Source organism: Tinamus guttatus, unplaced genomic scaffold (assembly GCF_059628265.1).
Source record: "Tinamus guttatus ecotype Peru unplaced genomic scaffold, ASM5962826v1 Tinamus_guttatus_pri_ptg000387l, whole genome shotgun sequence".
Classification (NCBI taxonomy): Eukaryota; Metazoa; Chordata; class Aves; order Tinamiformes; family Tinamidae; genus Tinamus; species Tinamus guttatus.
Genome location: NW_028288921.1, coordinates 912660 through 940552, shown reverse-complemented (window position 1 = coordinate 940552; position 27893 = coordinate 912660). Strand labels below are relative to the sequence as shown.

The window sequence follows — 27893 nt, the reverse complement described above, 5'->3', positions numbered from 1 at the left end:
GTACGCGGCGCTGCTCACCAAGACCAACCGCATCTACCGCATCTTCGAGCAGGGTGAGAACATGGGAATGGGAATGGGAATGTGGGGATGGAGCGGGAACGTGATCTAGGGTCATGGGAATGGGGATGGATGGGGATGGGGATGAGCGTCACGTACGCAGCGCTGCTCACCAAGACCAACCGCATCTACCGCATCTTCGAGCAGGGTGAGAATGTTGGGAATGTGGGAATGGGAATGGGGATGGGAATGTGGGAATGTGGGAATGTGATCTAGAGTCATGGGGATGGGAATGGGAATGGGGATGGAGATGGAGCGGGAACGTGATCTAGGGTCATGGGGATGGGGATGAGCGTGACGTACGCGGCGCTGCTCACCAAGACCAACCGCATCTACCGCATCTTCAAGCAGGGTGAGAATGGGAATGGGGGAATGGGAATGTGGGGATGGGAATGGGAATGGGAATGTGCAATGGGAATGGGAATGTGGGGATGGGGATGGATGGGGATGGGGATGAGCGTGACGTACGCGGCGCTGCTCACCAAGACCAACCGCATCCACCGCATCTTCGAGCAGGGTGAGAATGGGAACGGGAACGTGGGAATGGGAATGTGGGGATGGGGATGGGAACAGGAATGTGGGGATGGGAGAGCAGGAAGGTGATCTAGGGTCATGGGGATGGGGATGAGCGTCACGTACGCGGCGCTGCTCACCAAGACCAACCGCATCTACCGCATCTTCGAGCAGGGTGAGAATATTGGGAATGGGGATGGGGATGGGAATGGGAATGGGAGAGCAGGAACATGATCTAGGGTCATGCGGATGGGGATGGAATGGGGATGGGAGAGCAGGAACGTGATCTAAGGTCATGGGGATGGGGATGGGAATGGGAATGTGGGGATGGGGATGGATGGGGATGGGGATGAGCGTCACGTATGTGGCGCTGCTCACCAAGACCAACCGCATCTACCGCATCTTCGAGCAGGGTGAGAATGGGAATGGGAATGGGAAGGAGAATGTGATCTAGGGTCATGGGGATGGGGATGGAATGGGGATGGGAGAGCGGGAATGTGATCTAGGGTCATGGGGATGGGGATGAGCGTCACGTACGCGGTGCTGCTCACCAAGACCAACCGCATCTACCGCATCTTCGAGCTGGGTGAGAACATGGGAATGGGAATGGGGATGCGGATGGGAATGTGGGAATGTGATCTAGAGTCATGGGGATGGGGATGGATGGGGATGGGGATGAGCGTGAAGTACACAGTGCTGCTCACCAAGACCAACCGCATCTACCGCATCTTCGAGCAGGGTGAGAATGGGAATGGGAATGGGGATGGGAATGTGGGAATGTGATCTAGGATCATGGGAATGGGAATGGGGATGGGGATGGAATGGGGATGGGGATGAGCGTCACGTACGCGGCGCTGCTCACCAAGACCAACCGCATCTACCGCATCTTCGAGCAGGGTGAGCGGGAACGGGAATGGGAATGGGGATGTGGGGATGTGGGGATGTGGGGATGGAGTGGGAATGGGATGGGGATGTGGGAATGGGGATGGGAATGTGTCCCCAACATGTCCCCAGTGCATCCCTGGTATCTCCACATGTCCCCAACGCATCCCCACGCACCCAGTGTGTCCCTGCTGTGTCCCCACGTCCCCACTGTGTCTGTGTCCCCACTGCGTCCCCATGTCCCCACGTCCCCAGTGTTTCCCCACCATGTCTCCACCCTGTCCCCATGTCCCTACTGTGTCCCCAGCACGTCCCCACCGCATCCCTGTGTCCCCACCGTGTCCCCATGTCCCCACCATGTCCCCACTGTGTCCCTATGTCCCCACTGCATCCCCATGTCTCCAGTGTGTCCCCACCATGTCCCCACATCCCCACCATGTCCCCATGTGCCCACTGTGTCCCTAGTGTGTCCCCATGTCCCCACCGCATCCACACGTCCCCGCTGTGTCCCCATGTCCCCGTTGTGTCCCCATGTCTCCAGTGTGTCCCCACCGTGTCCCCACTGTGTCCCCACTGCGTCCCTGTGTCCCCATGTCCCCATTGTGTCCCTAGCGTGTCCTCACATCCCCAGTGCGTCCACATGTCCCCACCGTGTCCCCATGTCCCCACTGCATCCCCAGCGTGTCCCCAGTGTGTCCCTGTGTCCCCAGTATGTCTCCGTGTCCCCGGTGTGTCCCTCCATGTCCCTGCTGCACCCCCATGTCCCCACTGTGTCCCCATGTCCCCAGCGTGTCCCCATGTCGCCACTACCCCACTGTGTCCCTTTGGCCCCACCATGTCCCCATGTCCCCGTCACGTCCCCATGTGCCCAGGGTGTCCCCACCATGTCCCCATGTTCCCACCGTGTCCCTAGCATGTCCCCACGTCTCCACCATGTCCCCACGTGCGCACTGTGTCCCCACGTCCCCACCATGTCCCCACCGTGTCCCCTCCATGTCCCCACCATGTCCCCACATCCCCAGAGTGTCCCCATGTCCCCACGTCCACAGTGTGTTCCTGTGTCCTCGCGTTCCCATGTCCCTGCTGCGTCCCCGTGTTCCCGTGTCCCCACCGTGTCCCCACCATGTCCCCGCCACCTCCCCACCGTGTCCCTGTGTCCCCACCATGTCCTCATGTCCCCACCATGTCCCGACCATGTCCCCACCGTGTCCCCATGTCCCCACTGCATCCCCACGTCCCCAGTGTGTCCCCAGCACGTCTCCATGTCCCTGGTGTGTCCCCATGTCCCCAGGGCGTCCCCATGTCACCAGTGTGTCCCCACCACATCCCTGTGTCCTCACTGTGTGCCCACCATGTCCCCATGTCCCTGCTGCACCCCCATGTCCCCACTGTGTCCCCACGTCCCCAGCGTGTCCCCATGTCGCCACTTCTCCACTGTGTCCCTGTGTCCCCACCATGTCCCCATGTCCCCATGTCCCCACCACGTCCCCACATCCCCACTGTGTCCCCACCATGTCCCCACATCCCCACCATGTCCCCAGTGTGTCCCCATGTCCCCACTGTGTCCCTAGCGTGTCCCCACGTCCCCAGTGTGTCCCCACGTCTCCGCTGTGTCCCCACGTCCCCACTGTGTCCCCACATCTCCAGTGTGTCCCCACCATGTCCCCACACCCCCACCGCATCCCCGTGTCCCCACTGTGTTCCCGTGTCCCCACTGTGTCCCCACCACATCCCTGCGTCCCCACCACGTCCCCACTGTGTCTCAATGTCCCCACCATGTCCCCACCATGTCCCCACCGTGTCCCCACATCCCCACCGCATCCCTGTGTCCCGACCACATCCCCATGTCTCCAGCGTGTCCTCACTGTGTCCCCATGTCCCCACCGCGTCCCCATGTGTCCCCATGTCCTCTCCATGTCCCTGTGTCCCCACTGCATCCTCGTGTCCCCACCGTGTCCCCACTGTGTCCCTGTGTCCCCATGGTGTCCCCATGTCCCCACCGTGTCCCCTCCATTTCCCCACTGCGTCCCCATCTCCAGTGTGTCCCCACTGTGTCCCCATGTCCCCGCTGTGTCCTCACCATGTCCCCATGTTCCCACCGTGTCCCTAGCATGTCCCCACGTCCCCACCATGTCCCCACCGTGTCCCCTCCATGTCCCCACCATGTCCCCACATCCCCAGAGTGTCCCCATGTCCCCACGTCCACAGTGTGTTCCTGTGTCCTCGCGTTCCCATGTCCCTGCTGCGTCCCCATGTTCCCATGTCCCCACCGTGTCCCCACCATGTCCCCGCCACCTCCCCACCGTGTCCCTGTGTCCCCACCATCTCCCCATGTCCCCACCGTGTCCTGACCATGTCCCCACCGTGTCCCCATGTCCCCACTGTGTCCCTAGTGTGTCCCTCCATGTCCCTGCTGCACCCCCATGTGTCCCCACTGTGTCCCCATGTCCGCAGCGTGTCCCAATGTCGCCACTTCCCCACTGTGTCCCCATGTCCCCAGCATGTCCCCACATCCCCACCATGTCCCCAGTGTGTCCCCATGTCCCCACTCTGTCCCTAGCGTGTCCCCACGTCCCCAGTGTGTCCCCACGTCTCCGCTGTGTCCCCACGTCCCCACTGTGTCCCCACATCTCCAGTGTGTCCCCACCATGTCCCCACACCCCCACTGCATCCCTGTGTCCCCACTGTGTTCCCGTGTCCCCACTGTGTCCCCACCACATCCCTGCGTCCCCACCACGTCCCCACTGTGTCTCAATGTCCCCACCATGTCCCCACCGTGTCCCCACATCCTCACCGCATCCCTGTGTCCCGACCACATCCCCATGTCTCCAGCGTGTCCTCACTGTGTCCCCATGTCCCCACCACGTCCCCACTGTGTCTCAATGTCCCCACTGTGTCCCCAACATGTCCCCAACATGTCCCCAACACTCTGTTCCCTGCAGGCAAGCGCTCGGTGACGCCGCCGCGGTTCATCAGCCCGCGCTCGCAGTTGGCCATCACGGGCGCCCTCAGCGCGGTGCAGGTGGCCGCGGCCTGGCTGGTCCTGTGGCCCCCATGTCCCCATGTCCCCACCGTGTCCCCATGTCCCCACTGCATCCCCACGTCCCCAGTGTGTCCCCAGCACGTCTCCATGTCCCCGGTGTGTCCCCATGTCCCCAGGGCGTCCCCATGTCCCCAGCGTGTCCCCATGTCGCCACTTCCCCACTGTGTCCCCATGTCCCCACCACGTCCCCACTGTGTCCCCAACATGTCCCCAACATGTCCCCAACACTCTGTCCCCTCCAGGCAAGCGCTCGGTGACGCCGCCGCGGTTCATCAGCCCGCGCTCGCAGTTGGCCATCACGGGCGCCCTCAGCGCGGTGCAGGTGGCCGCGGCCGGGGCCTGGCTGGCCCTGCGGCCGCCCCGCGCCCTGGTGGACTACGCGGCCGACGCCGCCGCCGACGCCACGCGGGCGCGCGCCGTCCTGCGCTGCGACATGGCCGAGGGCGCCACGCTGGGCGCCATGGCCTACGCGCTGCTGCTCATGCTCACGTGCACCGTGTACGCCGTGAAGGCGCGCGGCGTGCCGGCCGCCTTCAACGAGGCCAAGCCCATCGGGCTGGCCATGTACAGCACGTGTGTCCTATGGGCCGCGTTCGCGCCGCTGTACTTCGGAGCGGGACACAGCGTGGAACGGGTGAGAGGGATAACGGGAATGGGAATGGGAATGGGGTGGGATAATGGGGTAATGGGGATCAGGAATGGGAATGGGGCTGGCCATGTACAGCACGTGTGTGCTGTGGGCCGCGTTCGCGCCGCTGTACTTCGGAGCGGGACACAGCGTGGAACGGGTGAGCGGGATAATGGGATAATGGGATAATGGGGTAATGGGGTAATGGGAATGGGGCTGGCCATGTACAGCACGTGTGTCCTGTGGGCGGCGTTCACACCGCTGTACTTCGGAGCGGGACACAGTGTGGAGAGGGTGAGCGGGATAACGGGATATTGGGATATTGGGATAATGGGGTAATGGGAATGGGGCTGGCCATGTACAGCACGTGTGTCCTATGGGCCGCGTTCGCGCCGCTGTACTTCGGAGCGGGACACAGCGTGGAACGGGTGAGCGGGATAACGGGATATTGGGATATTGGGATAATGGGGTAATGGGAATGGGGCTGGCCATGTACAGCACGTGTGTCCTATGGGCTGCGTTCGCGCCGCTGTACTTCGGAGCGGGACACAGCGTGGAACGGGTGAGCAGGAATGGGATAACAAGGTGGGAATGGGGTAACACAGTCCTGGTGTCCAGGAATGGGGTGATGGGAATGGGGCTGGGAATGGGGCTGGCCATGTACAGCACGCGTGTGTTATGGGCCGCGTTCGCGCCGCTGTACTTCGGAGCGGGACACAGCGTGGAGAGGGTGAGCGGGATAACGGGATAATGGGATAATGGGATAATGGGATAATGGGATAATGGGGTAATGGGAATGGGGCTGGCCATGTACAGCACGTGTGTGCTGTGGGCGGCGTTCACACTGCTGTACTTCGGAGCGGAATACAGCGTGGAGAGGGTGAGCAGGAATGGGATAACAAGGTGGGAATGGGGTAACACAGTCCTGGTGTCCAGGAATGGGGTGATGGGAATGGGGCTGGGAATGGGGCTGGCCATGTACAGCACGTGTGTGCTGTGGGCCACGTTCGCACCGCTGTACTTCGGAGCGGGACACAGCGTGGAACGGGTGAGCGGGATAATGGATTAACGGGATATAGGGATAGTGCGATAATGGGGTAATGGGGTAATGGGAATGGGGTAATGGGAATAGGGCTGGCCATGTACAGCACGCGTGTGTTATGGGCCGCGTTCGCGCCGCTGTACTTCGGAGCGGGACACAGCGTGGAACGGGTGAGCGGGATAACGGGATATTGGGATATTGGGATAATGGGGTAATGGGAATGGGGCTGGCCATGTACAGCACGTGTGTGCTGTGGGCCACGTTCGCACCGCTGTACTTTGGAGCGGGACACAGCATGGAGAGGGTGAGCGGGATAACGGGATAATGGGGTGGGATAATGCAATAATGGGGTCCTGGTGTCCGGGAATGGGGCTGGGAATGGGGCTGGCCATGTCCAGCACCTGCGTCCTCTGGGCCGCCTTCGCGCCGCTGTGCTTCCAAGCGGGACACAGAGCGGGATAATGGGATAATGGGAATGGGAATGGGAATTGGGCTGGCCATGTCCAGCACCTGCGTCCTCTGGGCCGCCTTTGCCCCATTGTACTTTGGGGCCGGACACAGCGTAGAGAGGGTGAGTGGGATTGGGATAACGGGGTGGGAATGGGGCTGGGATAATGGGATAATGGGGCTGGCCATGTCCAGCACCTGCGTGCTATGGGCTGCCTTTGTGCCACTGTACTTCGGAGCGGGACATAGTGTGGAAAGGGTGAGCGGGAATGGGGATCGGAAATGGGATAATGGGGCCCTGGTGTCCAGGAAGGGGGCTGGGATCTGCTAATGGGGTCCTGGTATCTGGGAAAGGGCTCAGGAGTCCAGGAAAAGGGCCCAGGCGTCCAGGAATGGGGCTGGGATGGGATAATGGGATCCTGGTGTCTGGGAATGGGGTTGGGATGGGATATTGGGATCCTGGTGTCTGGGAATGGGGCTGGCCATGTCCAGCACCTGCTCTAGGCTGCCCTCGCGCTGCTCTACTGCGGTGCTGGGAAGAGCGTGGAGAAGGTGAGTGGGAATGGGGATCGGGAATGGGATAACAGGGCCCTGGTGTCTGGGAACGGGGCTGGGATCTGCTATTGGGGTCCTGGTATCTGGGAAAGGGGCCCAGGCGTCCGGGAAGGGCCCAGATGTCCGGGAAAGGGCCCAGGCGTCCGGCAAGGGGCCCAGGTGTCCGGGAAGGGACGGGGCATCCGGGAAGGGGCCCAGGCGTCCGGGCGCTCATCCCGGCCCCGCAGATCCACATCCAAACGGCCACCCTGACCATCTCCATGAGCCTCTCGGCGTCGGTGCCGCTGGGGCTGCTCTACGGGCCCAAGGTCTACGTGATCCTGATGCATCCGGAGCAGAACGCGCCGCGCCGGCCCCACGCCCAACCCCCGCCATAGGGACGGGAGCCGGGAAAGGGCCCCGGCGTCCGGGAAGGGCCCAGGTGTCCAGGAAAGGCTCCTGGATCCGGCACCGTCTCCCCCCGCTTCCTCCCTCGCTCCAATAAAAGTCGCTGCAACCGCCCAGCTTCTCCGAGTCCTTCCTGGGGTAAAAAGACCCATTTTAGGGAAAAAAACGGGCTGTTTTGGGAAAGAAAAGAGCCGAATTTGGAGCAGAAGGCCTGAAATGTGGGGAGAAGAGTGATTTTTAGGGCGAAAAGACCCATATTAGGGAAAAAATGCTGTTTTTGGAAAGAAAAGAGCAAAATTCGGGGCAGAAGCCCCGAAATGTGGGAAGGAGGGTTCAACTTGGGGCAAAAAGACCCGTATTAGGGGAAAAATCCCATTTTTGGAAAGAAAAGAGCCAAATTTAGAGCAGAAGGCCCGAAATGTGGGAAGGAGGGTGAGTTTTGGGGTGAAAAGAGCCATATTGGGGAAAGAAAGGCTGTTTTTGGAAAGAAAAGCCCTAAATGAGATGCTAATGAGATGCTAATGAGATGGAAATGAGGGCACGGCTGGGTGCTCACACAGCAGCAGTGGCAGCTTGGGGGGGTCCTGAAGCTCCTTTGGGTTCATTCACAACCCCCCAATGTCCCCTGTGTCCCCCAATGTCCCCATGTCACCTCCATGTCCCCCCCAATGTCCCCACATCCCCCCTGTGTCCCCTCAATGTCCCCCATGTCCCCCTCAATGTCCCCCAATGTCCCCATGTCTCTCCTGGGTCCTCAATGTCCTCAATGTCCCCCCCCATGCCCCCATGTCCCCCTCAATGTCCCCATGTCCCCCTCAATGTCCCCCCAATGTCCCTCATGCCCCACAATGTCCCTGTGTCCCCCATGTCTCTTCCTCACATCTCCATGTCCGCATGTCTCCCCATGTCACCTCAATGTCCCCCCAGTGTCCCCACATCCTCCCCTTGTCCCCTCAATGTCCCCATGTCTCCACCAGTGTCCCCCTGTTCCCCCAATGCCCCTCATCCCCCCCCGGGTCCCCAATGTACTCAATGTCCCCCTTCAATGTCCCCTCATGTCCCCCAATGCCCCCGCAAATCCCAGAAATGTAGGATTTACGCACAAATCCATGGGCCCTGATGGGATGCACCCCAGAGTGCTGCGGGAGCTGGCAGATGCCATAGCTAAGCCGCTCTCCATCATCTTTGAAAGATCCTGGAGAACGGGGGAGGTGCCGGAAGACTGGAAGAAGGCCAATGTCACGCCAGTCTTCAAAAAAGGCAAGAAGGAGGACCCAGGCAACTACAGGCCAGTCAGCCTCACCTCCGTCCCTGGAAAAGTGATGGAACGGCTCATACTGGCCGTTGTCTCCAGGCACATGGAGGACAAGAAGGTGCTCAAGAGTAGTCAGCATGGATTCACCAAGGGGAAATCTTGCCTGACTAACCTGATAGCCTTCTATGATGAAATGACCGGCTGGATAGACGAGGGGAGAGCGGTGGATGTCGTCTATCTCGACTTCAGCAAGGCTTTTGACACCGTCCCTCACAACATCCTCCTGGGCAAGCTCCGGAAGTGTGGGATAGATGAGTGGACAGTGAGGTGGATTAGGAACTGGCTGGATGGCAGGGCCCAGAGAGTGGTGATCAGCGGTGCAGAGTCTAGTTGGAGGCCTGTGGCTAGTGGGGTCCCCCAGGGGTCAGTCCTTGGCCCAGTCCTGTTCAATTTATTCATCAATGACCTGGATGAAGGCACAGAGTGCTCCCTCAGCAAGTTTGCTGATGACACGAAACTGGGAGGAGTAGCCGATACCCCAGAGGGCTGCGCTGCCATCCAGAGGGACCTGGACAGACTGGACAACTGGGCGGTGAAAAACCTCATGCAATTCAACAAGGCCAAGTGCAAGGTCCTGCACCTGGGGAGGAATAACCCCAGACACCAGTACAGGCTGGGGACCGAGCTTGTGGAGAGCAGCTCTGCAGAGAAAGACCCGGGTGTCATGGTGGATGACAAGTTGACCATGAGGCAGCAGTGTGCCCTCGTGGCCAAGAAGGCCAACGGGATCCTGGGGTGCATTAAGAAGAGCATCTCCAGCAGGTCGAGGGAGGGGATCCTGCCCCTCTACTCAGCCCTGGTGAGACCGCATCTGGAGTACTGTGTCCAGTTCTGGGCTCCACAGTACAAGAGGGATGTGGAGCTGCTGGAGAGAGTCCAGCACAGGGCTACAAGGATGATCAGGGGCCTGGAACATCTGCCCTATGAGGAGAGGCTGAGGGAGCTGGGCCTGTTCAGCCTGGAGAAGAGAAGGCTGAGAGGGGATCTAATCAGTGTATATAAATACCTCAAGGGAGGGAGTGCAGAGGACGGTGCTGGTCTCTTTTCAATGGTGGCCACTGATAGGACTAGAGGAAATGGCCAGAAATTGAAACACCAAAAATTCCATAGGAACTTAAGGAAAAATTTCTTAACAGTGAGGGTGCCAGAGCACTGGAACAGGCTGCCCAGAGAGGTTGTGGAGTCTCCTTCTCTGGAGATCTTCAAACCCGCTTGGACGCAGCCCTGTGCCCCGTGCTCTAGGTGACCCTGCGTGTGCAGGGGGGTTGGACTAGATGATCTCTAGAGGTCCCTTCCAACCCTAAGCATTCTATGATTCTATGAAGTCAACCATCTTCTCCCATAAATATGGGGGCAGCTCGAGAGCCCCTTGAGCTTTCCTTGCATTGCAGCGGGCTGCACGCCAGGATCTTCCCTTGAGCAGGGACACCTCTCAAGGATGCTCCCCGGCAGATCCTAACAGATTCATGGTAAGTGACTATAGCGTGCTCTCTTTTTGAACTTGTGAACATTACTGATATAAGTGCGCACAAATTTCCAGACTCCTCTCAGAAAGAGTTTGCAAAGCAAGTGGGTCCAATCTGCATCCCGTGACTAAACGCAAGGGTCTCCTTGGTAATTCTCTGTATATCCTGTACCCCATGCAGTAAATAATAAGTCACCTTGCCGTAGAATCTCGTGAAACCATTGCCTATATGAATAAAACCTATTACTATTTCTTTCAGTGCACGAGTGAAGTGCACTGTGTCACTCACCCCCACCACCACTCACTCTGTGGCAACCAATAACAAATACATCAGCAGCAAGAGGAAGACGAGGGAAAAGGTGGGCCTGCTGCTGAACGGGGTGGGTGCCTTGGTGACGGAGGACAGAGAGATGCCAGAGTTGCTAAATGCCTTCTTTGCTTCAGCCTTCACTGCTGAGGCCAGTCCCCATGGACTAGAGAGCTCAGAACAAGAGAGAAAATCTGGAGGGAGGAATCCCTTCCCCTGGTTGAAGAGCGTTACTTTAGGGATTATTTAGGCAAACTGGACACCCACAGATCTATGGGCCCCAACGGGATGCACCTACGGATGCTGAGAGAATTGACAGGTGTTACTGCTCAGCCACTCTCTATCAACCTTCAAGAGGTCATGGAGAACAGGAGAGGTGCCTGCAGGAAAGCCCACGTCAGTGAGGTGGATTGGGAACGGGCTGGATGGCAGAGCTCGCAGCGTTGTGATAAATGGGGCCGAGTCTAGTTGGAGGCCTGTGGCCAGCGGTGTCTCCCAGGGGCCAGCACTGCTCTAGCCCAGTGCTATTCAGCTCATTCATCAATGACTTGGAAGATGGGACAGAGCGCTCAAGTTTGCGTGTGATCCAAAACTGGGGGGAGTGGGCGACACAGCAGAGGGCTGCGCTGCCCTTCAGAGGGACCTGGACGGGTCGGCGAGTTGAGCACACAGGAACCTCCTGAGGGTCAGCAAAGGCAAGTGCCAGGCCAAGCACCTGTGGGAGAAGATGATCTCTAGAGGCCCCTACCAACTTCAAAAATTCTGGGATTCTGGGATTTTCCGAGTCCCATATGGGACACTTAGAATCTACTGTTCCTCACTGCCATTTGTAAGGGATTGAAATGTGGCTTAACATAAACAAAAAGGGGAAGAATGGAGAAAAACAGCCTTGTTCCACGGGGAACGGACTGAGCCCATCCCTTCAGGCCCCACCGTGGGCTGTGGGAGCTTGTGGGCGCTGAGAGGGAAAGGGGCTGGAGGGAAGTGTTGGCAGAGAATGTCCTTGGTGGGTGCTTTGGGGGAAGCTGGGGCAGGCTGGGTGGGTTTGTTTCAATTTTTGGTGACGATGAAGCCTCCTGGTGCCGCAGAGGGGCTGCGCAGCTCTGCCCGCGCGCTGCTGGCACCAACAAACCGTGCGGCAGGGGGTTCTCCCTGGCGCCTGCAGCTGTGCCAGGCCAGCAGTGCAGCAGAGCAGGGCTGCAGGGCAGCAGATCTGCTCATCCGCTGCCATGGGCTGCTGCCAGCGGAGAGCGGAGCTGGCTTTGCTTTGGGATCCTTCTCTAGGGCCCCCAGGTTCTTCCCAGTGGCCCTGGTGTCCCCAGGCACCTGGCAGTGGCCCCCTAAGCTCAGTGCCTGCAAACTCCCTCCCTCCAGTGCCTCTGCTCTCCACTGTCCCCAGGCAGCACCACGCAGGGCCCACATCCCCAGGGAAGCAGGGCCAGGGCCGTTGCCGCACCGCACACAGCCCCACATGGACGGACAGTGCCTCTCCACAGGGACACGGCTTTATTTCCCTCCTGCTCTGCACTGCTGGGCTGCCCTGGCGCAGAGCTCTGCAGCTACCGCCCGTCGAGCACGGGGCTCCTCAACGTGCTCCGGCCTCCAGTGAGCTGCAAAGACACCGACGTTGAGGGGAGCAGCGTGGGCACAAGGCCCCTGATGCCCCGCGGTGCCCAGATGGGGTGTCTTCCCTGACGCACCCCTGGGGCCACGCATCCCCGAGCCCCCTGGATTTTGGCACCCACGGAACCTCTGGGCACCTCGCTAGCCAGGCCCCACTGCTGTAGCCACGTGGCTGGCGCTGTGTCCTTGAGCAGGCCTGGTACGGGGACGTGGCCACCAAGGCACGGGCATGGCCACAGCCCCGACCTGCCCCAGAACCTGACCTTGAACCCAACCCGGGGCCTCGGTCAGGAGCAGCGCCTCAGCCCCCCACTGCTGCTCACCCAGGACGTGGACGGCTGCCGCCTGCGGTGCCTGGTGCCTTCCCACGCAGCAGCTCCAAGATGTGCTCAGGAGCCGCTCGAACAGCGCGGGGCAGTCCTGGGCCTGCAACAACACACAGTGCAGGCAGCGGGAGCTCATCCCTGTCTCCAAGAGCCCCCTTTGCTCCCCTCTGCCCAATCGCCTGCCCACCCATGGCCAGTCCGGAGGCGACCCCATGACATGGGAGTCACGGGGTGGGCGGCCAGCACAGGGACACAGCCCCAGCGCACAGCTCACTCACCAGGTGTCTGCAGACCTCGTCCTGTGTCTCCTCTGCGCTCAGACCAACACTGACGTTGAGGCGCCTCCGCAGCCTCTTCGACCCCAGAAATGGGGCGCACAGGTGCAGGGTCACCTTGCAGGCCTGCAAAAGAGCCCCGGGCCCTGTCATGGGGATGCTCTGTACCTGCTCGGGCACTGAGGAAGGAACCTTGCCGGGGGGCAGCATCACCCAGGGCCTGTGGAGACTCCTGCAGCCCCACATGGAAGGGGGCGAGTGCCCCCATGGCTCAGCCAGCTCCACAGGGCTTTCTGTGGGGCGCCTGGGGCTCTTACATTGCGTACAGCCGGGGACGGGTCGCGAAGGTGCAGCACCAGGCTGGGAAAGGCCTCCTCCGCCTCCCTGCCGAAAAACGACCTCCTCCCCGATGCAGAGGAGGCCAGGGCGCCGTAGAGGCCGAAGGCCGAGCAGCGCAGCTCCTCTTCCTCCTGTGACGAGAAAGACCGTCGGGCAGGCTGCCAGCACACACTGCTCGGCACCCGCGCGGCGCTGCCCACAGGGCGGGCGACCGGCGACGGCTGCCCCCTGCCAACAGCAGCCCGCAGGGGACGGCAACCCGCGTGGGCTCCCGCCTGCCCACGGAGAGACAGCGGCTCCACTTACCGCCCCCCAGAGCGCCCGGCAGCTCCTGGCCACCTCTCCAAAGGCAGAGCCCACAGCCCTCGCCTCCAGCCGTCCCAGCACCTTGGTCAGTGCCACCAGGCTCTCCGCAGCCACCCCGGGGCTGCCCACGTCCTCCAGGCCCCTGAGCAGCGCTCTCACCGCCGTGGCCCAGTGCCTCCGCAGCTGCAGAGCGACAAGCACATGAGCTCTTGTCTCTCAGCGCTGCTCCCCGCTGCGGTGCCAGTGGCAGCGCTTTCTAGAGCAAGCCCAGGGGAGAGCCCTGATGCCAGGGCACTGCCTCGGCACAGCCCTGCACCTGCCTCGGCTCCTCGAGCACCTCCGCGCTCCTCCCCAGCTCGGCTTGGGCTCAAAGCCCACCAGAGGCTGCCTCACCTTGGTGGGTGCTCCTGTGGCCACGTTCCCCAGGCCCCTCATGGCCATTTGTCTCACGCTGCTGACAGGGTCGCGCGACCTCTCTGCCAGCACCTCCAGGAGGGGAGTCACGATCTTCCTCTCCCTCACCAGCCGGTCCTTCATGAGCTGCAATCGAGACACGTGAGCGCTAGCATGGAGCACCCCTCACCCTGGGTGACACGCAGGAAGCCCTGCGAGCCCCCTCGCCCCGCGGCTGCCTCACCTCGGCACAGAACGCGGTGGCTGTGAGCCGCAGGTTCGCCGAGCGGGAACGCAGCCAGCTGAAGAGCCGCTGCACCAGGCGCTGCGGGACCTGCTCCGCGCGCAGCAGCACACTGCGCACAGAGCACAACAGCCTTGTAGCACGTGCTCACACAGCACAGCCCCGCAGCACCGCTCCCAGCTGCGCCCAGCCCAGTGCAGACGCCGCTCACACTGGAGCAGAGCTCGGGGCAGGCCCCAGCTCCCAGCAGCCCTTCCTCCAGCACGGTCCCACCGGGGCTCTCACCTCGCCAGGAGACACACGCCGGCCGTGTGAGCCCGGGGCGCTGCCAATGACGCCCATGCTCCCTGCTCCTGCAGCAGCTGCAGCCACCGGTGCTCCAGGCTCTTGGCCAGCACCAGCTCCAACGCCTCCACAAACAGGCTGCAGGGAGAAGCCAAGGAAAGCTCCAGGTGCAGCACTTTGTGGGAAGCTGCTCTTTAGCATAGCCCCACGATGGACACCAGCCGCAACACTCAGCTGAGGTGCAGAAACGGCCCAATGCCCGGTGCACTGCCCTGCAGAGCCCAGTCCCACCTACCCTGGAGGCAGCCCAGCACCAGGGCAATAGGCAGGTGCTCCTGCAAGGCCATGGGCCACACACGGAGATTCTGCCCCTGCTGCTCCTCACCTGCCCGGTGGGTCACTCATCCTCAGCTCTCCAAGGGACACTTCCATTTCCTCCCACAGTGTCTCACTGAGCTGCTCCAGGAGGCTTGGAAGCAGCCAGGGAAGCAGGCGCTGAACCAGGGTGTCACTCCTCAGCGCTGACACCACCTCACAGAGGGCGCGAGTGATCTACAGAGAAATTCAACCAAGAACCGCCTGGTAAAACAAGGCCATTGCCCACGGACCACGTCCCCCTGACAGCCCAGGGGCTTTTACTCTCTCTAGCTCTCACTGCAGGGAGAGCCCTTCAGCCTGGCAGCCACAGGCTGTCCCAGCTCCCCACGCTGCTACCACACCAGCTCAGCACCCCACAAGGCTGCACGGGCCCTCACAAAGGGCAGGAATCCCGCTCGCACTCAAGCACCGCTTGGAAAGCACGTGCAAAGCGGCACGGCCGCCGGGGCTGCTGGCCGTACCGTGCGAGGCTCCAGGGCAGCCCGGCTGCCGCCCAGCTCCCCAGCGCAGCGGTCGGTCCCGTTGCTCTTCCCGGCTGCCCCCAACTTCTGCGTTAAACGGACGAGGATTGGGCAGCCCACAGCGCTTCTCGCCAGGCTCCTCCACACCTCTGCTGTGTTGCTGCAAAGGAACACACGCCAGCACGTGAGCCGGCATCCCCGGCTACCCAAGGTACCTCCGGAGAAGCCATACACCCTCCTTGTGCGCACGGGGACTGCCAGTGCCCAGGTCCCGGCAGGGACACGAGCTGCAGCGCTCAGCCTTGCACGGGGCAAAAGCACTGGCTGCCCAGAGGGCCGCCCATGCAGGCGAGCCCCGCGGCTGGCTCTGACAGCAGTGGGAAGGGCGGCTGCACAGACCTGTCCATGGGCAGCGGTGTCTGCAGGAGGCTGCCCAGCACCGGCTCTTGGTGAGAGCGGCACAGCAGGACCATGGCCCGCAGCACCACGCGCCGGGGAGTGCTCAGCTGGGTGCTCCGCAAGCACATGCAAAGCATGGACACGAGCTCTGGCACCTGAATGGAGGTAGGAGAGAGAGAAACGCTTGGTTCATCCTTTCCCCATTGTGCCTTAGGGCCAACACGCTACCACAGAGAACAGCCAAAGGCATCCTAAAAAAATGCCTCTCTCACCTCGTCCTGGAATATCTTGTTGACACAATCCCTCAGGAAGGTCAGTGTCCACCGACCCGCAGCCCACATGCACATGGGCCTGGCGCACAGCAGGCTCTCCACGATGCTGTTCATGAAGCCTGTGGCCTGGCCTCGTGGCAAATGCTTGCAGACAAGCTGGGGAGAAATCAGAAACACAAGCGAGCGTGTCACAGGAGTTGCTCAGATGCAAAACACTTGTCCCGAGAACAGCGCTCCCACACACACGAGCACAAACATGTCATGGGCCCCCTCACACTTTTTGAGGGCCAGGTACCTTGGCAATGCTGGTGGAGGTTGCCAGCAGAGACACAGAGGTGATGACGCTGAGCCTCTCAGACAGAGATGCGACCTGGGTCCACGGCACCTCTACCATGTTTTCGGCTGGAACTATAAGAAAGGGGAGTGACGTTCATGGGGAGCTATCAGAAAGGGCAGTGACGTTCATTGGGAGCCAACCTCTGGATCCCTGGGTGCTGAGTGAGGACATGAGGGAGGACAGCAAAGGCCACGCAAAGCCAGGGTCCCCCAAGGCAACACAGTGACTTTGCAAGCTGGACAAGGTGCTACGGCACAGGTGGACAGGGCCTGGTGCTGGGCTCCTTCCCGCAGGGAGCAGCAGGGGCTCCCCTGCCTATTCCTCTCACCAACTCTCTGCAGAAGGAGGCAGAGGCAGGTCGCTGCCCGCCGACGGGATGCGGCTGTCTCCTCACAAGTCAGAGGCCCCAGCAGTCCCACCAAGGAGCCAAACTCTTGGAAGGTGCCGCCTCGCTGAGGGAGCAAGACACAGGCACGAGGTCACCGGCATCACCACGGCCGCTGGCCCTGTCCCGACTGCAGCACCCCGAGCACTGGCGGAGCCGGGCGGGAACAAGGGGCCACCCTGCAGCCCTGGGACACCCAGAACCCGCCGCCCGCCCTTGCAGGGCTCCCGGCACAGGGTCCCCGCTCACCCTCTGCTCGCGCCTCTCTTCGCAGGTGCCCAGCACCTGCACACACACTTGCAGCGCTCTGTCCCGCTCACACAGGTGGGCCGAGGTGAGCCAGCGCCGCAGGACCTGCCACGACAGCGCCTGTCTCACCACGGCCTGAAATTCGCCCTACACCCCTGCCCAGGGGCCCTGCTGCTCTTGTGGCCCTGCTTTCCCTGGGCACCGCAGCCCCGCGTGAGGAGCCCTTGCCGTGGCCACCTCCCCACTCTCGCCATGGGCAGCCTTCATTTGTGCATCAGCCCCTGCTCACAGCTGCACAAGTGGGAGAAGCTCTGCTCATCTAGGGGGCTGCAGGACACTGCAAGCTGCCTGCAAGAACGTTGCTGCAGATGGGAAAAGCGTGGATGCAAACCTAGGGTGAGGGGGCCTGGAACTAGGACCATTTCACTTCCCACTGATGTGCACCGATGGCACTGAGTTAGAGAAGAGCTCCCCTCCACGGACCAGGCCCGCCGGCGTGATTCCCGTGGCTCTGCTGTGTTCTGGCAACCAGTAACACCTTCCTCAGTGCCCCAGGGCACTCACCTGCACCACGTCCCCCAGGCAGATGGGGACTGGCTCTGCCTGCAGGAGGGCTGCTGTGAGCTGTCCCAGGGCTCGCAGGGATGGCGCCTGTCATCAGAAAACGGGGAAGAGGCCATGTACCCCACAAAGACACCACAGCAGCCAGCGCTGATTCCCATTCCCAGTGTGGGGTGCCTGGTGCTGGCTCCCCACTCAGGGACGACCCAGCAGGCCAGCACCTACCGCTGTGCGTGAAGTAGCTGCCACCGTCTTCGCTCTCACGTGCATCTGGTCGGGGCAACGAAGGCACAGGACGGCCTGGCAGCACTGAGCCAGGAGGCTGCACTTTTCCCCCCTGCTCAGACAGGGTTTCAACTTGCTGCCAGGAGAAAAGGGCAGAGAACACAGAGAGGGGCTTACTAGCACTCCCCAGAGTGAGGCAGAGGACAGCTGCCTTTGGCCCAACCCACAACCCCAAACCCGCAGCCCCAGCCAGACCAGCCAGCTGTGCTGGGACACACACCGGCACCCGCAGTGCCAGGAACAGACCCTACCTCAAATGCTCCATGGCCACGAGGGCCCGGGGCTGCAGCGGGGACTCCCGCGGCTCCTCCTGGATCACCTCCTGCAAGGCACAGACAGGCACAAGGTGGGCAGTGGGCAGGAGAGCAGGAGGGAGCTCCTGCCAGGCCGAGCCATGGGCTGAGCTGGCTGAGACCACAGACACCAGCCCTGCCGCCCCCTCACAACTCCCACAAAGGCTCTACGGCACCGCGGCCCCGGCTCTGGGCACTCACCACCAGGGTCTGCAGCAGCTCCCGCTTGCGGCAGAGCTCAAACTTGGGGCTGGCCCCTGCAGCCTGGATGGCTGTGCTGATTTCAGTGATGCTCTGCACCAGGGAGAGCTTCAGCTGCGCGTCCTGATGTCAGAGAAGAAAAATCCACTTTGAGCTCCTCAAAGGACCCAGGGCAGAAAGAACAAGGGAGACGGAGGCAATCTGTCTCCAAGCACAGTGTGTGGAGGACACTGCACCCTCTGGGAGCCCTGCGGAGCCTGGCGTGACACCTGCGCTCCGCAAGGAAACCTCCTCTTCCCCTCTGGCAAGAAGCCTCCCAAGGGGAGGGAAGCAGCTGCCTTGGCTGTCTGCTGGGAAGACCCCATGGAGCCCGGCCCAGGGGAGCAGGGGGGCAGCACTGGCACCGCTGGGGCAGGAGAGGGGCACACGGGAAGCACAAGGAGAGGCTGGAGCTGATGACAGCGCTCTGGCTCTGCCACGCGCCCCAAGCCCTCACCTGGCCGCCCTCCTGATAGAGCCGCAGGATGTTGCCCACGATGTCTGTCCCCACGTGGGCCAGCAGCTTCTCCCTGGGGGCTCGCAGCGCCATTCGGCCATAAACCACCATGAGCGCCGCGCGGGTAGCCCGGGTCGTCCTCGTGTCGCTCTGCCAGGGGTTCGCCGGAGAAGCCCGGTGAAGCACCGAGACGTCAGCCCGCAGCCCCGCTCTGCCCAGGACCCTCCGTGCTCCCAAGAGGGGAGCTACCCGAGCCCAATCAGCCATGCAACTCCCCACACACTTTCTGGCAACTACCCACAGCAACTCCCAGGGCCCTTTACCTTCTGGGGTTGCAGAGTTCCCAGGAACTGCTCCATGGATGACAAGGCCAGCTGAAAGTGCCCCTCAGCACAGCGGGACACGACTGAAACTATTCCCTACAACGCAGCAAAAATGGGGAGTCACTCTCTCCACAGTGCCCAGCCCTGGCCAGCTCCACCAGCCAGGTAGGACCTTTCCTGATGTAATGGCAGTGAACAGAAATGCAGCAGGGACAGAGCAGGGCACACGGAGCCCCTGAACCCCAGGGCACGCAGCACAACATGAGGAACCCTCACCTGTGCCTCCCACAGCTCCAGGAAGTTTGCAGTTTGCAGGTGTCCCAGGGTCTGCTCTTGTACGAAGCCAGGACTCCTGCAAGCTGCCAGGGCTGTGCCGAGTGCCTTGTACAGGAACCGCTGCAAGAGAAGAGGCCAGGCCCCAGCTGCAGTGACAGCCCGGCCTGGCGGGACAGGGCCAGCCCATGGCAGCCCCACGGTGGCAGCACATGCCAAGGCACCCGCAGCACCAACAGCAGCCGCTGGCCAGACTGGCCCCAGGACCAGCTTAGCATGGAGGGGGCACAAGTGCCTTCCTGGGCAAAGAGAGAGGGCAGGGGCAAAACCAGGCACAGAGCAGAGCAGCATCGCCGACCCGAGTCCTGTCCGGTATCCCCCAGGGTTTTGTCACCGCAGCCCTTGGGGTACGTGAGCAGCAGCAACACTGCACAGGGAACAAACCTTTTCCCAGGACAGGCGCGGAGAGCAGCCCAGCTGACGGCTCATTTCCCGGCTAAGGTCCATAATCCAGACGTCGCTCGCAACGAGGTCCAGAGACGCTCGCAGGAACTAGGGTGAAGCGGGAGATGAAGTAAATGCCCCCCTGTTCCTGGCCAGGACCTTTTGCACACCGCAGTGACCCTGGAGAGGGCCGGGGCAGAGCACCCCCTCGCAACTGCCCCTCTGCCCACCGGCCCCTCCTGTAACTGCCCCTCGCTCTTCCCCTCAGGAGCCACTCGAGCCATTGGGTGCTGCACATGCCAGGAGCAGGCAGAGCCAAGGCACAGGGCCCCGTGTAGGAGGCTTCTGCCCCTCCTGCAGCTGCCTTTATGCCCACCCGTTCTGCACGTGCTGAGAGCAGCTCTTCCGAGAGGGCAGCACCCATGGCCAGGGCAGGCACTGGGGCCTCGGGACCTGCTTGTGCCACTCAGTGCCTCAACAGGGAGTTCTGGGCTTCCTCCCTGCACTTTTCCTGGGCCTGCTTGCCCCATCCATGCGTGCCCCCACAGGGATGCTGTACCTTCAGCAGAAGGCTCTCCCATTCCACCACGTCCAGGTTTCTCGCAGTTGTTCCTGCAAAGCCAGAGAAATCAGAAGCTCTTGCTGCTATTCCAGCACCGTGTCTCATGTCCCAGAGCCTCAGGCCATTGGGCTGGTAAGTGCTGGCAAACATGACTTCATCCTCCCCGCCAGACTCAGTGCTGCCCTCTTCACATGCAGCCTCTCCCTCCTGTGGACACTTTACCTGCCAGGTGCTGCAGCAGCACGGGGATCTCTGCAGCCCAGCTCGCCCCCACGCTCGCGTGGATCCTGTTGGGAAGCGCCTGCAGCAGCTGCAGGGCCGCAGCGCCACGGCCACCGCCTGCGTGGGGAGTCACCGCTGCCACCACCTAGGGCAGAGGAGAGACGGGCTTGTGCAAGCCGCAGGAGCCGTGGCCATCCCGCGGGCAGGGAGGCTGGCATTGCCCTGGATGCCAGGAGGCAGCCGACAGCCTCGCCTGAGCGCTGCCATCCCCGGGAGGAGCAGGAGCTCCCAATGGGCAGGGGCAGCCCAGGCACCCTCTGACATCCTCCTGCCTCCTCCCAGGGTGCCCTGCACTGGCCGCGGCAGCATCTCTCCTGCCTCTCCCCTCTCTGCAGTCATGAAAGCTCTTTCCTGGGGCCCTGTTACTCACCAACAGGCGAACCAGCAGGGCCTGGGGCGCTGGCAGAGCAGCTGTGGGCACAAAGAAAAGCCACGTGAGATGCCCAGCCCCACCAGGCCCTGCCCGCACCATGTCCCACAGCCCCACGCACAGCTGAAGGGGTCCCCAGCTGCGCCGCCTGCGCCTTTGCTTCCCACCTTGCTCCTCAGACTCCAGGAGCTCATGTGCTGCCTCCTCTTCACAACATTCTGCTCTCTCCCGCCTCTTGGCCAGTGCACACAGACAGCGGCAGAGCGGGACTAGCATGCCTGTGTACTGGGCTGGCACCACGTACCGCAGCAGTTTGGGCCACAAGAGCTGCAGGCAAGAACCAGGCCACTGAGCATGCCGCTATTTCCACCTCTCCCTCCCAGTCTGCCTGTTATTGATGCTTCTGCGGCACCAGCCCAGCCCCTGGGCCTTGCTCCGTCCCTCAGCCTCACCCTGGCTTCCTCCTCCACCTTCTCTCCGTCTCACCCACCTGGCTTCGTGCACCTTTCCCCTCGCTTTGGCTGCCTGCTTGTCAAGAGCAGCCGCCACAACTCACCCCCGGGGTCAGCTCATCTCCCCGCTGCAAGGGGATGCCCTATGGTCCCACCAGTCGCTATGTCTCATTTACAGAAGGCAGCCAGGACATGCCCAGCGGTGCTCGCTTCAGCCGCAGCTGCGCTAAACGAGCAAGGGCAGCCCTAGCTCTTCCTGGCTGCTTTAGGGGCTAAGATGAGAAGTGTCAACATACTGGGGAAAGACAAAAAGCAACAGCGTCCAGCAGCGGACAACTCACTTTGGCCACTGCTCCGGTGGAGACATCCAGTGTGCCCAGGATGTGCCTGCACAGGCGCTGAATGGCCTTTTCTTCCTGGGCTTCCATCTCAGAAAGATTTCCTGATGTCTGCGAGACAGAGGTGGGAAACACCCGTTGATGCCCATTCCCAGCCCTTTCAGTGTATGGTGATGGGAGGCTGCTCCCACTGCGGCACCAGTGTCGTTGCTCCTGCTCACCAGGCAGAACACCCAATGCTAGGGATGTCCATGGCACCACTGCGGCATGGGACATAGACCGGTGCCACCCTCTGCCCTTACCAGTTTGCGTGAGGAGCGGCTGAACTCCGTGAAGATGTGCCCCACCACGTCCCATGCCGAGCAGCCCGGGGCGCTGGAGTGCAGCAGCTCCCCGACGAAACGCAGGACGGCTGTTCTCACCTGTTGGAGAGGCTGCAGTCACAACCTGCACCAAATGCCCGGGTTTGATGGCCCTCACAGCGCGGCAGCCCCTCTGGCCAGGCCGAGATAACGAGGGAGCAGCCCTTGCTCTGCAGCTACCACCAGGCTCCGACCCCAGGACTTGTCCTTGACTGCTGGTTTGGCCTCTCCAGCCTCTGCCCTGGGGAAAGGGCTGCTCGGCCCCTGCAGCGGTACCGTCCCTGTCCAAACCAGCTCACCTGCGCTGCGGGGTCGTGGCACACGGACTGTGCCAGCTTCACCAACACTGGCATGTTCTCCCTCGCATTGGGGACTGCAAGACACAAGGGGAGGTGGGTGCTGAGGATGAGCCACCATTTTTAGAGGGATTTGTCACAGCTCCCTGGCTTTTTGTGCGCAAATGGGGCAGAAAAGTGGGCCAGCATTGCCAATTCAGAAGAAGCAGCAGCATCCCAGGAGCGTTCCATTTCTCCAGCATGTGTTACTTACTGTTAGAACAAACAAGAGCCTGCAGCATTTGCACGGCTGCCACGCGATCTGCCCTGCTCCCGTTCCTCAGCTTGTAGTAGAGGAACACAATCACCTCCTCTGGGCAGATTTGGGCTGCGCGGAAGAAATCATGCTTGGTGTTAGCGGCCAGCATCGCACACCTGCACGTTGGCAGGACAGCAGCCGGGACACGGCGGCGCGGGGCCGGCTCTCCTTCCCTACCCTGCAGCACGACGCAGCGGCACAGCTCTGCTCGGTGCTCTGGGCTGGGCGGCTCCATCTCGTCGCAGAGCTGTGGGAACAAGGTGCGTTTTAGGGAAAGCAAGAGCAGCGTGGAGGGGGACAGAACTAAACTGCGCTCTCAGTGATCCTCTCACGAGCGGCTCTGGCCATGGACCCATAGCCCAGAGCCCCCCGCACACGCAGGCCAGTGATGCAGCGTCAGGCCTTACCTGCTCGTGCACAGCAGCGTTGATGGCCAGAAGCCTGGTGCGAGGCACGTGGCTCTGAACATCTGCCACGGCCCCCAGGAAATAGCGCAGACTCTGCAAAGGAGCACGGGAGGGAGAGGGCAGCTGTCACCGCGAGCCACGGGGAAAGGAAATTGGCCCCACTGGGAGCTGCCCCGGCCTGAACCCACTTCCAGGGAGACCCCAGCCTGCACGGGGCTGCTGGCTCGACCACGAGGTCTCTCTCCTCCTGCAGCCCTGCCGGGATGGTCTTTCCCACCACACCGTCCCCCTCACACCTCTCTCCGCCACAGGGGCTGGACATGGCCCTGGCTGTGAGGACAGAGCTCCCTATGCCCCCCGACACAGAGGTGGCACAGCCTTCCCTCCCGAGCCACTTGTCCCAGGATCCATCCTCTCCATCCCGGCCTCCTGCCGTGCCGTTTCTTCTAACAAGCCCCTGCAAAGCCCCAGATCCCTCTGCCTGCTCAAAGGTATTAAGACATACAGAGCTCCTGTTCCTTCCAGCACCCTGCAGCTCTCCAACACCTTGCACCATCCCCACGGCCCCAGCAGTGCTGTGCCCCTCGCAGTGCCTCACCCTGGTCACCCCAGCGGGGTCCCGCACTTCCCGGTACTGATGCAGCAGCCAGGGAAGCCTCTGCCATGCGCACTCACGGTACTTCTCCAGGCGCACGAGGACACTCATCATGGCCCCCATTGCCCGGAGCACAGCCTGCTTGCCCTGACAAGGGACAGGGACAAGCCACATCGAAGGCTCAGCATCTCTCCAGTGCTTGCCTCTCCCACACACCAGTCTGCCCTTCCCACATGGAGTCCTCCCCTTCCCCTTCACCCCTGCTACAAGGGCTCGCTCACCAGCACAGGGAGCGTTTCCTCCTGCACCCCTAGCCCGCCCTGCCAAATGCTCCCAGGATTTGGGCTCTTCTCAGCAGGCAGCCCCAGCCTCATGGCTGATGCCTCAGGGCCACCACGGGCACCTGCGCTCCTGCCCGCTGCCTGGCACCGCTTGCCCCGCTGCACGGCCTGCAGACTCCCCTCTTGGGCACTTCTGTGGCCAGCCTGCTCCCTTTGGCTGCTTGCACAGCCCCACGCACAGCCCCTCCAGCCCCCACGGGCGCCCTCGCTGCTGTGGCCCGTGGCTGCTGGGGCAGCAGCGCTCACCTCTTCCTCTTTGCAGCCCTGCCAGTTTTTGCCCATGTGGCAAAAGAGCAGGTGGACGGGGGCGCAGAGCTGGGCAGCTCCCACACGAGGGAAGGCGCATTTCTCCCACTCACGGAAGTACAAGTTTATGCTGCTGCACCACTGCTCCAGCACTGCAACACAGGAAGGGAAACAGCATCGTGTCACAGTCTCTAGCTGGCAGGAGACCTTGCAGCGGACCCCAAGCCTGCTTCGCGCCCAGGCCAGGGGTGCCAGGGCTCAGTGCAGGTGATCGGGTTTCAGGGGCATCATGAGCCATGATCTGAGACACCCGGATTGAAATGCTGGATTGTTTCTACCCTCTCCCACCCCAGCACCTTCTCCTCTGCACAGCCTTGCTCCCCGACACTGCCCGCTGCGGCCCTTGCCCCTTTCTTCCCAAACGGTCCCTCTCACGGCGCTTTCCACTCCCAGCCGTGCCCACCCCAAGAGCCCAGCAAGGTGCCCAGGGCCACCCCAGCCCCTTCCCGTCTCCGTGGGCCCTGCCGTGATGCCGACACTCACCACCACAGACGGCGCGCAGCACCCGGCCGCTCCGCGCCTCGCTCAGCGCCCTGTGCAGGGTCGCCAGCGTCGCTGCTGCGAAGGGCACGCACTGCAGCGCTGCGGAGGGGGCAGTCCCGATCAGGCAGAGCCGCCACAGCCTGTGGGCTCTGTGCCCTGGTAGTTTTGTGCGCCAGGACTGGGGCTGTGGGGCCTTGAGGCCATGGGGCTATGCTGGCAGGGGGTGGGAGAGCTGGCACTGTGCTGGGGGAGCCTATGGCATGGGGAGATTCCTGCCAGGGCACCCGTGTGTGGACACCTTCCCCGAGGGGTGCAGGGAAGCCCTGGGCAGGGCACAGGGCAAAGCCCGGCACATTTGGTCTCCAGCAGGTTCCCTCCAGCCCAGGCCAGATGTTTTGGGCCGCGGCAGAAGTTGTGTCTCCCGCTGGGCACCCACAGAAACGCGGAGCATCAGGCTGGGAACTCTACCGTAGCGGGCAGCCACATTCCGCAGGGTGACGAGCACCACCTCCACCGACACCTCCTGCAGGCTCCTCAGGTGGCCTTGCAGTGCTGACACCACCTCGCGCAGGTGGGAGCGGGCCAGGGCCACCAGGACGTCGCTCGCCGCCGTCCTCACAGCGGCCGTCACACCCTGGAACACAAGAGTTCCTGCATGGCGGGATCACGACTGCCTGTGCCCCGCGCTCAGCCTCCAGGCACCACATAGATCCCGTGATGCGATTCCCACTGCCCCTCGCTCCCAAACAGCCCACGACCGCCTCTCTGCACAGCTCCGGGTACCTCCCCAAGCCCCACAAGCAAGGACACGTCCCAAAGACTGTCCGTAGGACAGCTGGGCACCTGCATCCGGAGTCTCCCTAAGAGAGAACAAGCTCACCTGGGCCGCCCGCAGGTCTGCAGACACTGCTGCTATGAGCCTGTCCACGACAGAGCTCTGCAGACAGCTCTGAGAGCCGCACAAGACGCTCTCCAGCTGGCGGTAGGTCTCCTCTCGACCGCCCTGGGGACACATCACACACCGTGCTGTGGGACTCCGGGATGCTGAGGCCGTGCTCAAGCTGGCAGCACCGCTCAGCACAGACGTTAGGAGTTGCTGAGAATCCTGTGCTGGGATTTCCTGACCCCAAACCAAGCCCCAACTCTGGCACCACCGTCACCTCCCCCAGGAAAGAAGGGTGTGTGGGAGCGACTGCCCAACACCATGGCAGGATCGGTGTTTGCAGTGAGGCAGGAGGACAGAGGTGCCACGGAGCAAGGACCATCCATGGCATCAGGGCAGCTGGGCCCTGTGAGGAGCCCTCCAGCCTCATGGGACAGCCCCAACTCACCGTGGCGTCTTGCAGACGGTCCAGTAGAGAGATAACCATGGCGGCAAAGGTAGCGATGACCACAGGGACAGACCCAGCCACGCTGCCGCCATCCTCCTCGCGCACAGGTCCGGACCGGGGACCTACACGAGTGAAGAACCCTGGAAGGAAAAGTGGAGGGTTGTATCACGCCAGCAGTTGCAGGGACGGGCCCGGTGTCAGGGCACTGGTGTCCCCAGCTCAGGGTACCAGGAGAGGCCAGGGAGGCCTGGGGACAGGGGCCTCGCTCTCCAAGCTGGGAACGTCGGCACCAGCAGGGCCCCTCACGCCCACGGAGCACGCAGGATGCCGAGCGCGGTGCTGGCCCTCACCTCGGAGTGCTCGCAGCACCCCCATCGTGGCAATACTCCTTCCGCGGACGCGCTGCTCCATCAGCAAGCACTTCCTCTCACAGGAGTCACGAGCCACTGGGCCAGCGCCAGCCCTGGGAGGGTGATGGGCCCACGGGGACCACTGTGACCCGCCACGAGGGCAGCTGTGACACATGAGGGCCTCAGCGCCTCACAGAGGGCTGCCAGCAGCGCGGGGTTGGGGGCGGCCTGGCTGGGGCCAGGAGCTCCTGCGCCCCAAGGGCGGCCCTGCCCGCGCTCCAGCACTCACGGGCGCTCTCCAGCCTCCAGACATCCTGCGCGGTGACCCTCTCTGCAGACGCACGGCCCGTGCCTGTGCAGTATTCATTCATTAGGAGGTGGAATGAAGGCTGCTGCAGGTGCAGGGCAAGGTTACCATCCTTCTGCCCCAGTTTAGGAGTTTCAAACAACGTCACTGAAGCTGCTGCCAAACCACCTCCTTGTCTTCACGAGATTATCCAAAGGACAGAAGCAATAGGACTGCTTCCAAAGCCTTTAGGCCATTCGCCCCACCACCAGTACTACCCCTTTGGCAGCTCTCCAAGTTACAGGAGTGCTCCTAGTTGTCCAGAGATAAGCCCCCATGTTGCACTTTCCGTTGTTTCATTTTCTCTCATTCACTCTTTTTCCCTCTCTTTTTCTCCACTTTCTATCAAGTCTATCTTCTCTTTCTCTCTTATCTGCCTGTGTTTCCCGGTGTGGCTCTCTTTCTCCTGCTTGCTTTCATTCTTTCATTCTCTTTTAACTTCTCTTGCCTTTCTTCTTTTTCTTATTCTCCCATTCTTTCCCTCTTTCTCTCCCTTTCTCTCCTTCTCTTCCCTTCTTCCTTCCTCCCTTCCATCCTCCCTCTTTCCCTTTGCTTTTTCCCTTCTTTCCCTCTTGCCCATTTTCTCCCTAGCCTGCTTTCCCTCTCTCTCATATTCTCTCTCCCTTCGCTTCTTCCTTTCCCTCCTGTCCTCTTTAGCGTGCTTTCCCTCTCTCTTCCCTCTTGGTGCTCTTCTTCCTCTCCTTTTCCTCTCTTCCCCTTTTCTCTCTCCCTCTCTTCTCATTCTTTCTCAATCTTTTGCTGTTTCTGCCTCCGTCTAGCGCCACGAACGGCCCTTTCTCCCTTTCCTGAGGCCCAAGCGAGGGCCCCGAGTCAGGCACAGCAGGTGCCACTGCTCTGCCAGGCAATCGGGGACCACGGCTGAGCTCTGCGCTGACCATGAGACACCCGTGTTAGGACAGCAGGCTCCCAAACACACACCTCTTTCCCCAGGACACTGTGCCGGTCGCTCCCAGATGGTTGATGG

The 27893-nt window shown here is 61.9% G+C and overlaps 2 protein-coding genes and 1 pseudogene across 2 annotated transcripts in view; 1 reads left to right on the top strand and 2 right to left on the bottom strand.

Annotated features, from left to right (window-relative positions):
• LOC148593497 (metabotropic glutamate receptor 6-like) overlaps positions 1 to 7544 on the top strand; it is a 31148-nt gene extending 23604 nt beyond the window's left edge. Inside the window, exons 9-10 of the mRNA XM_088530796.1 lie at positions 4738 to 5129; positions 7395 to 7544. Coding sequence (XP_088386922.1) covers positions 4738 to 5129; positions 7395 to 7544 — 542 coding nt within the window. The remainder of the gene's footprint in view (positions 1 to 4737; positions 5130 to 7394) is intronic.
• A 4656-nt stretch (positions 7545 to 12200) lies between these two features.
• On the bottom strand, positions 12201 to 13951 carry LOC148593496 (protein maestro-like). The gene is made up of 7 exons (XM_088530794.1): positions 13904 to 13951; positions 13511 to 13693; positions 13183 to 13335; positions 12869 to 12991; positions 12588 to 12690; positions 12387 to 12460; positions 12201 to 12251 (listed from the first exon to the last, which is right to left on the bottom strand). Exons 1-7 carry the CDS (start codon positions 13949 to 13951, stop codon positions 12201 to 12203), a joined length of 735 nt encoding a protein of 244 aa, XP_088386920.1.
• A 121-nt stretch (positions 13952 to 14072) lies between these two features.
• LOC148593495 (maestro heat-like repeat-containing protein family member 2B) lies at positions 14073 to 26587 on the bottom strand (annotated as a pseudogene).
• Between the last annotated feature and the right edge of the window lie 1306 nt (positions 26588 to 27893).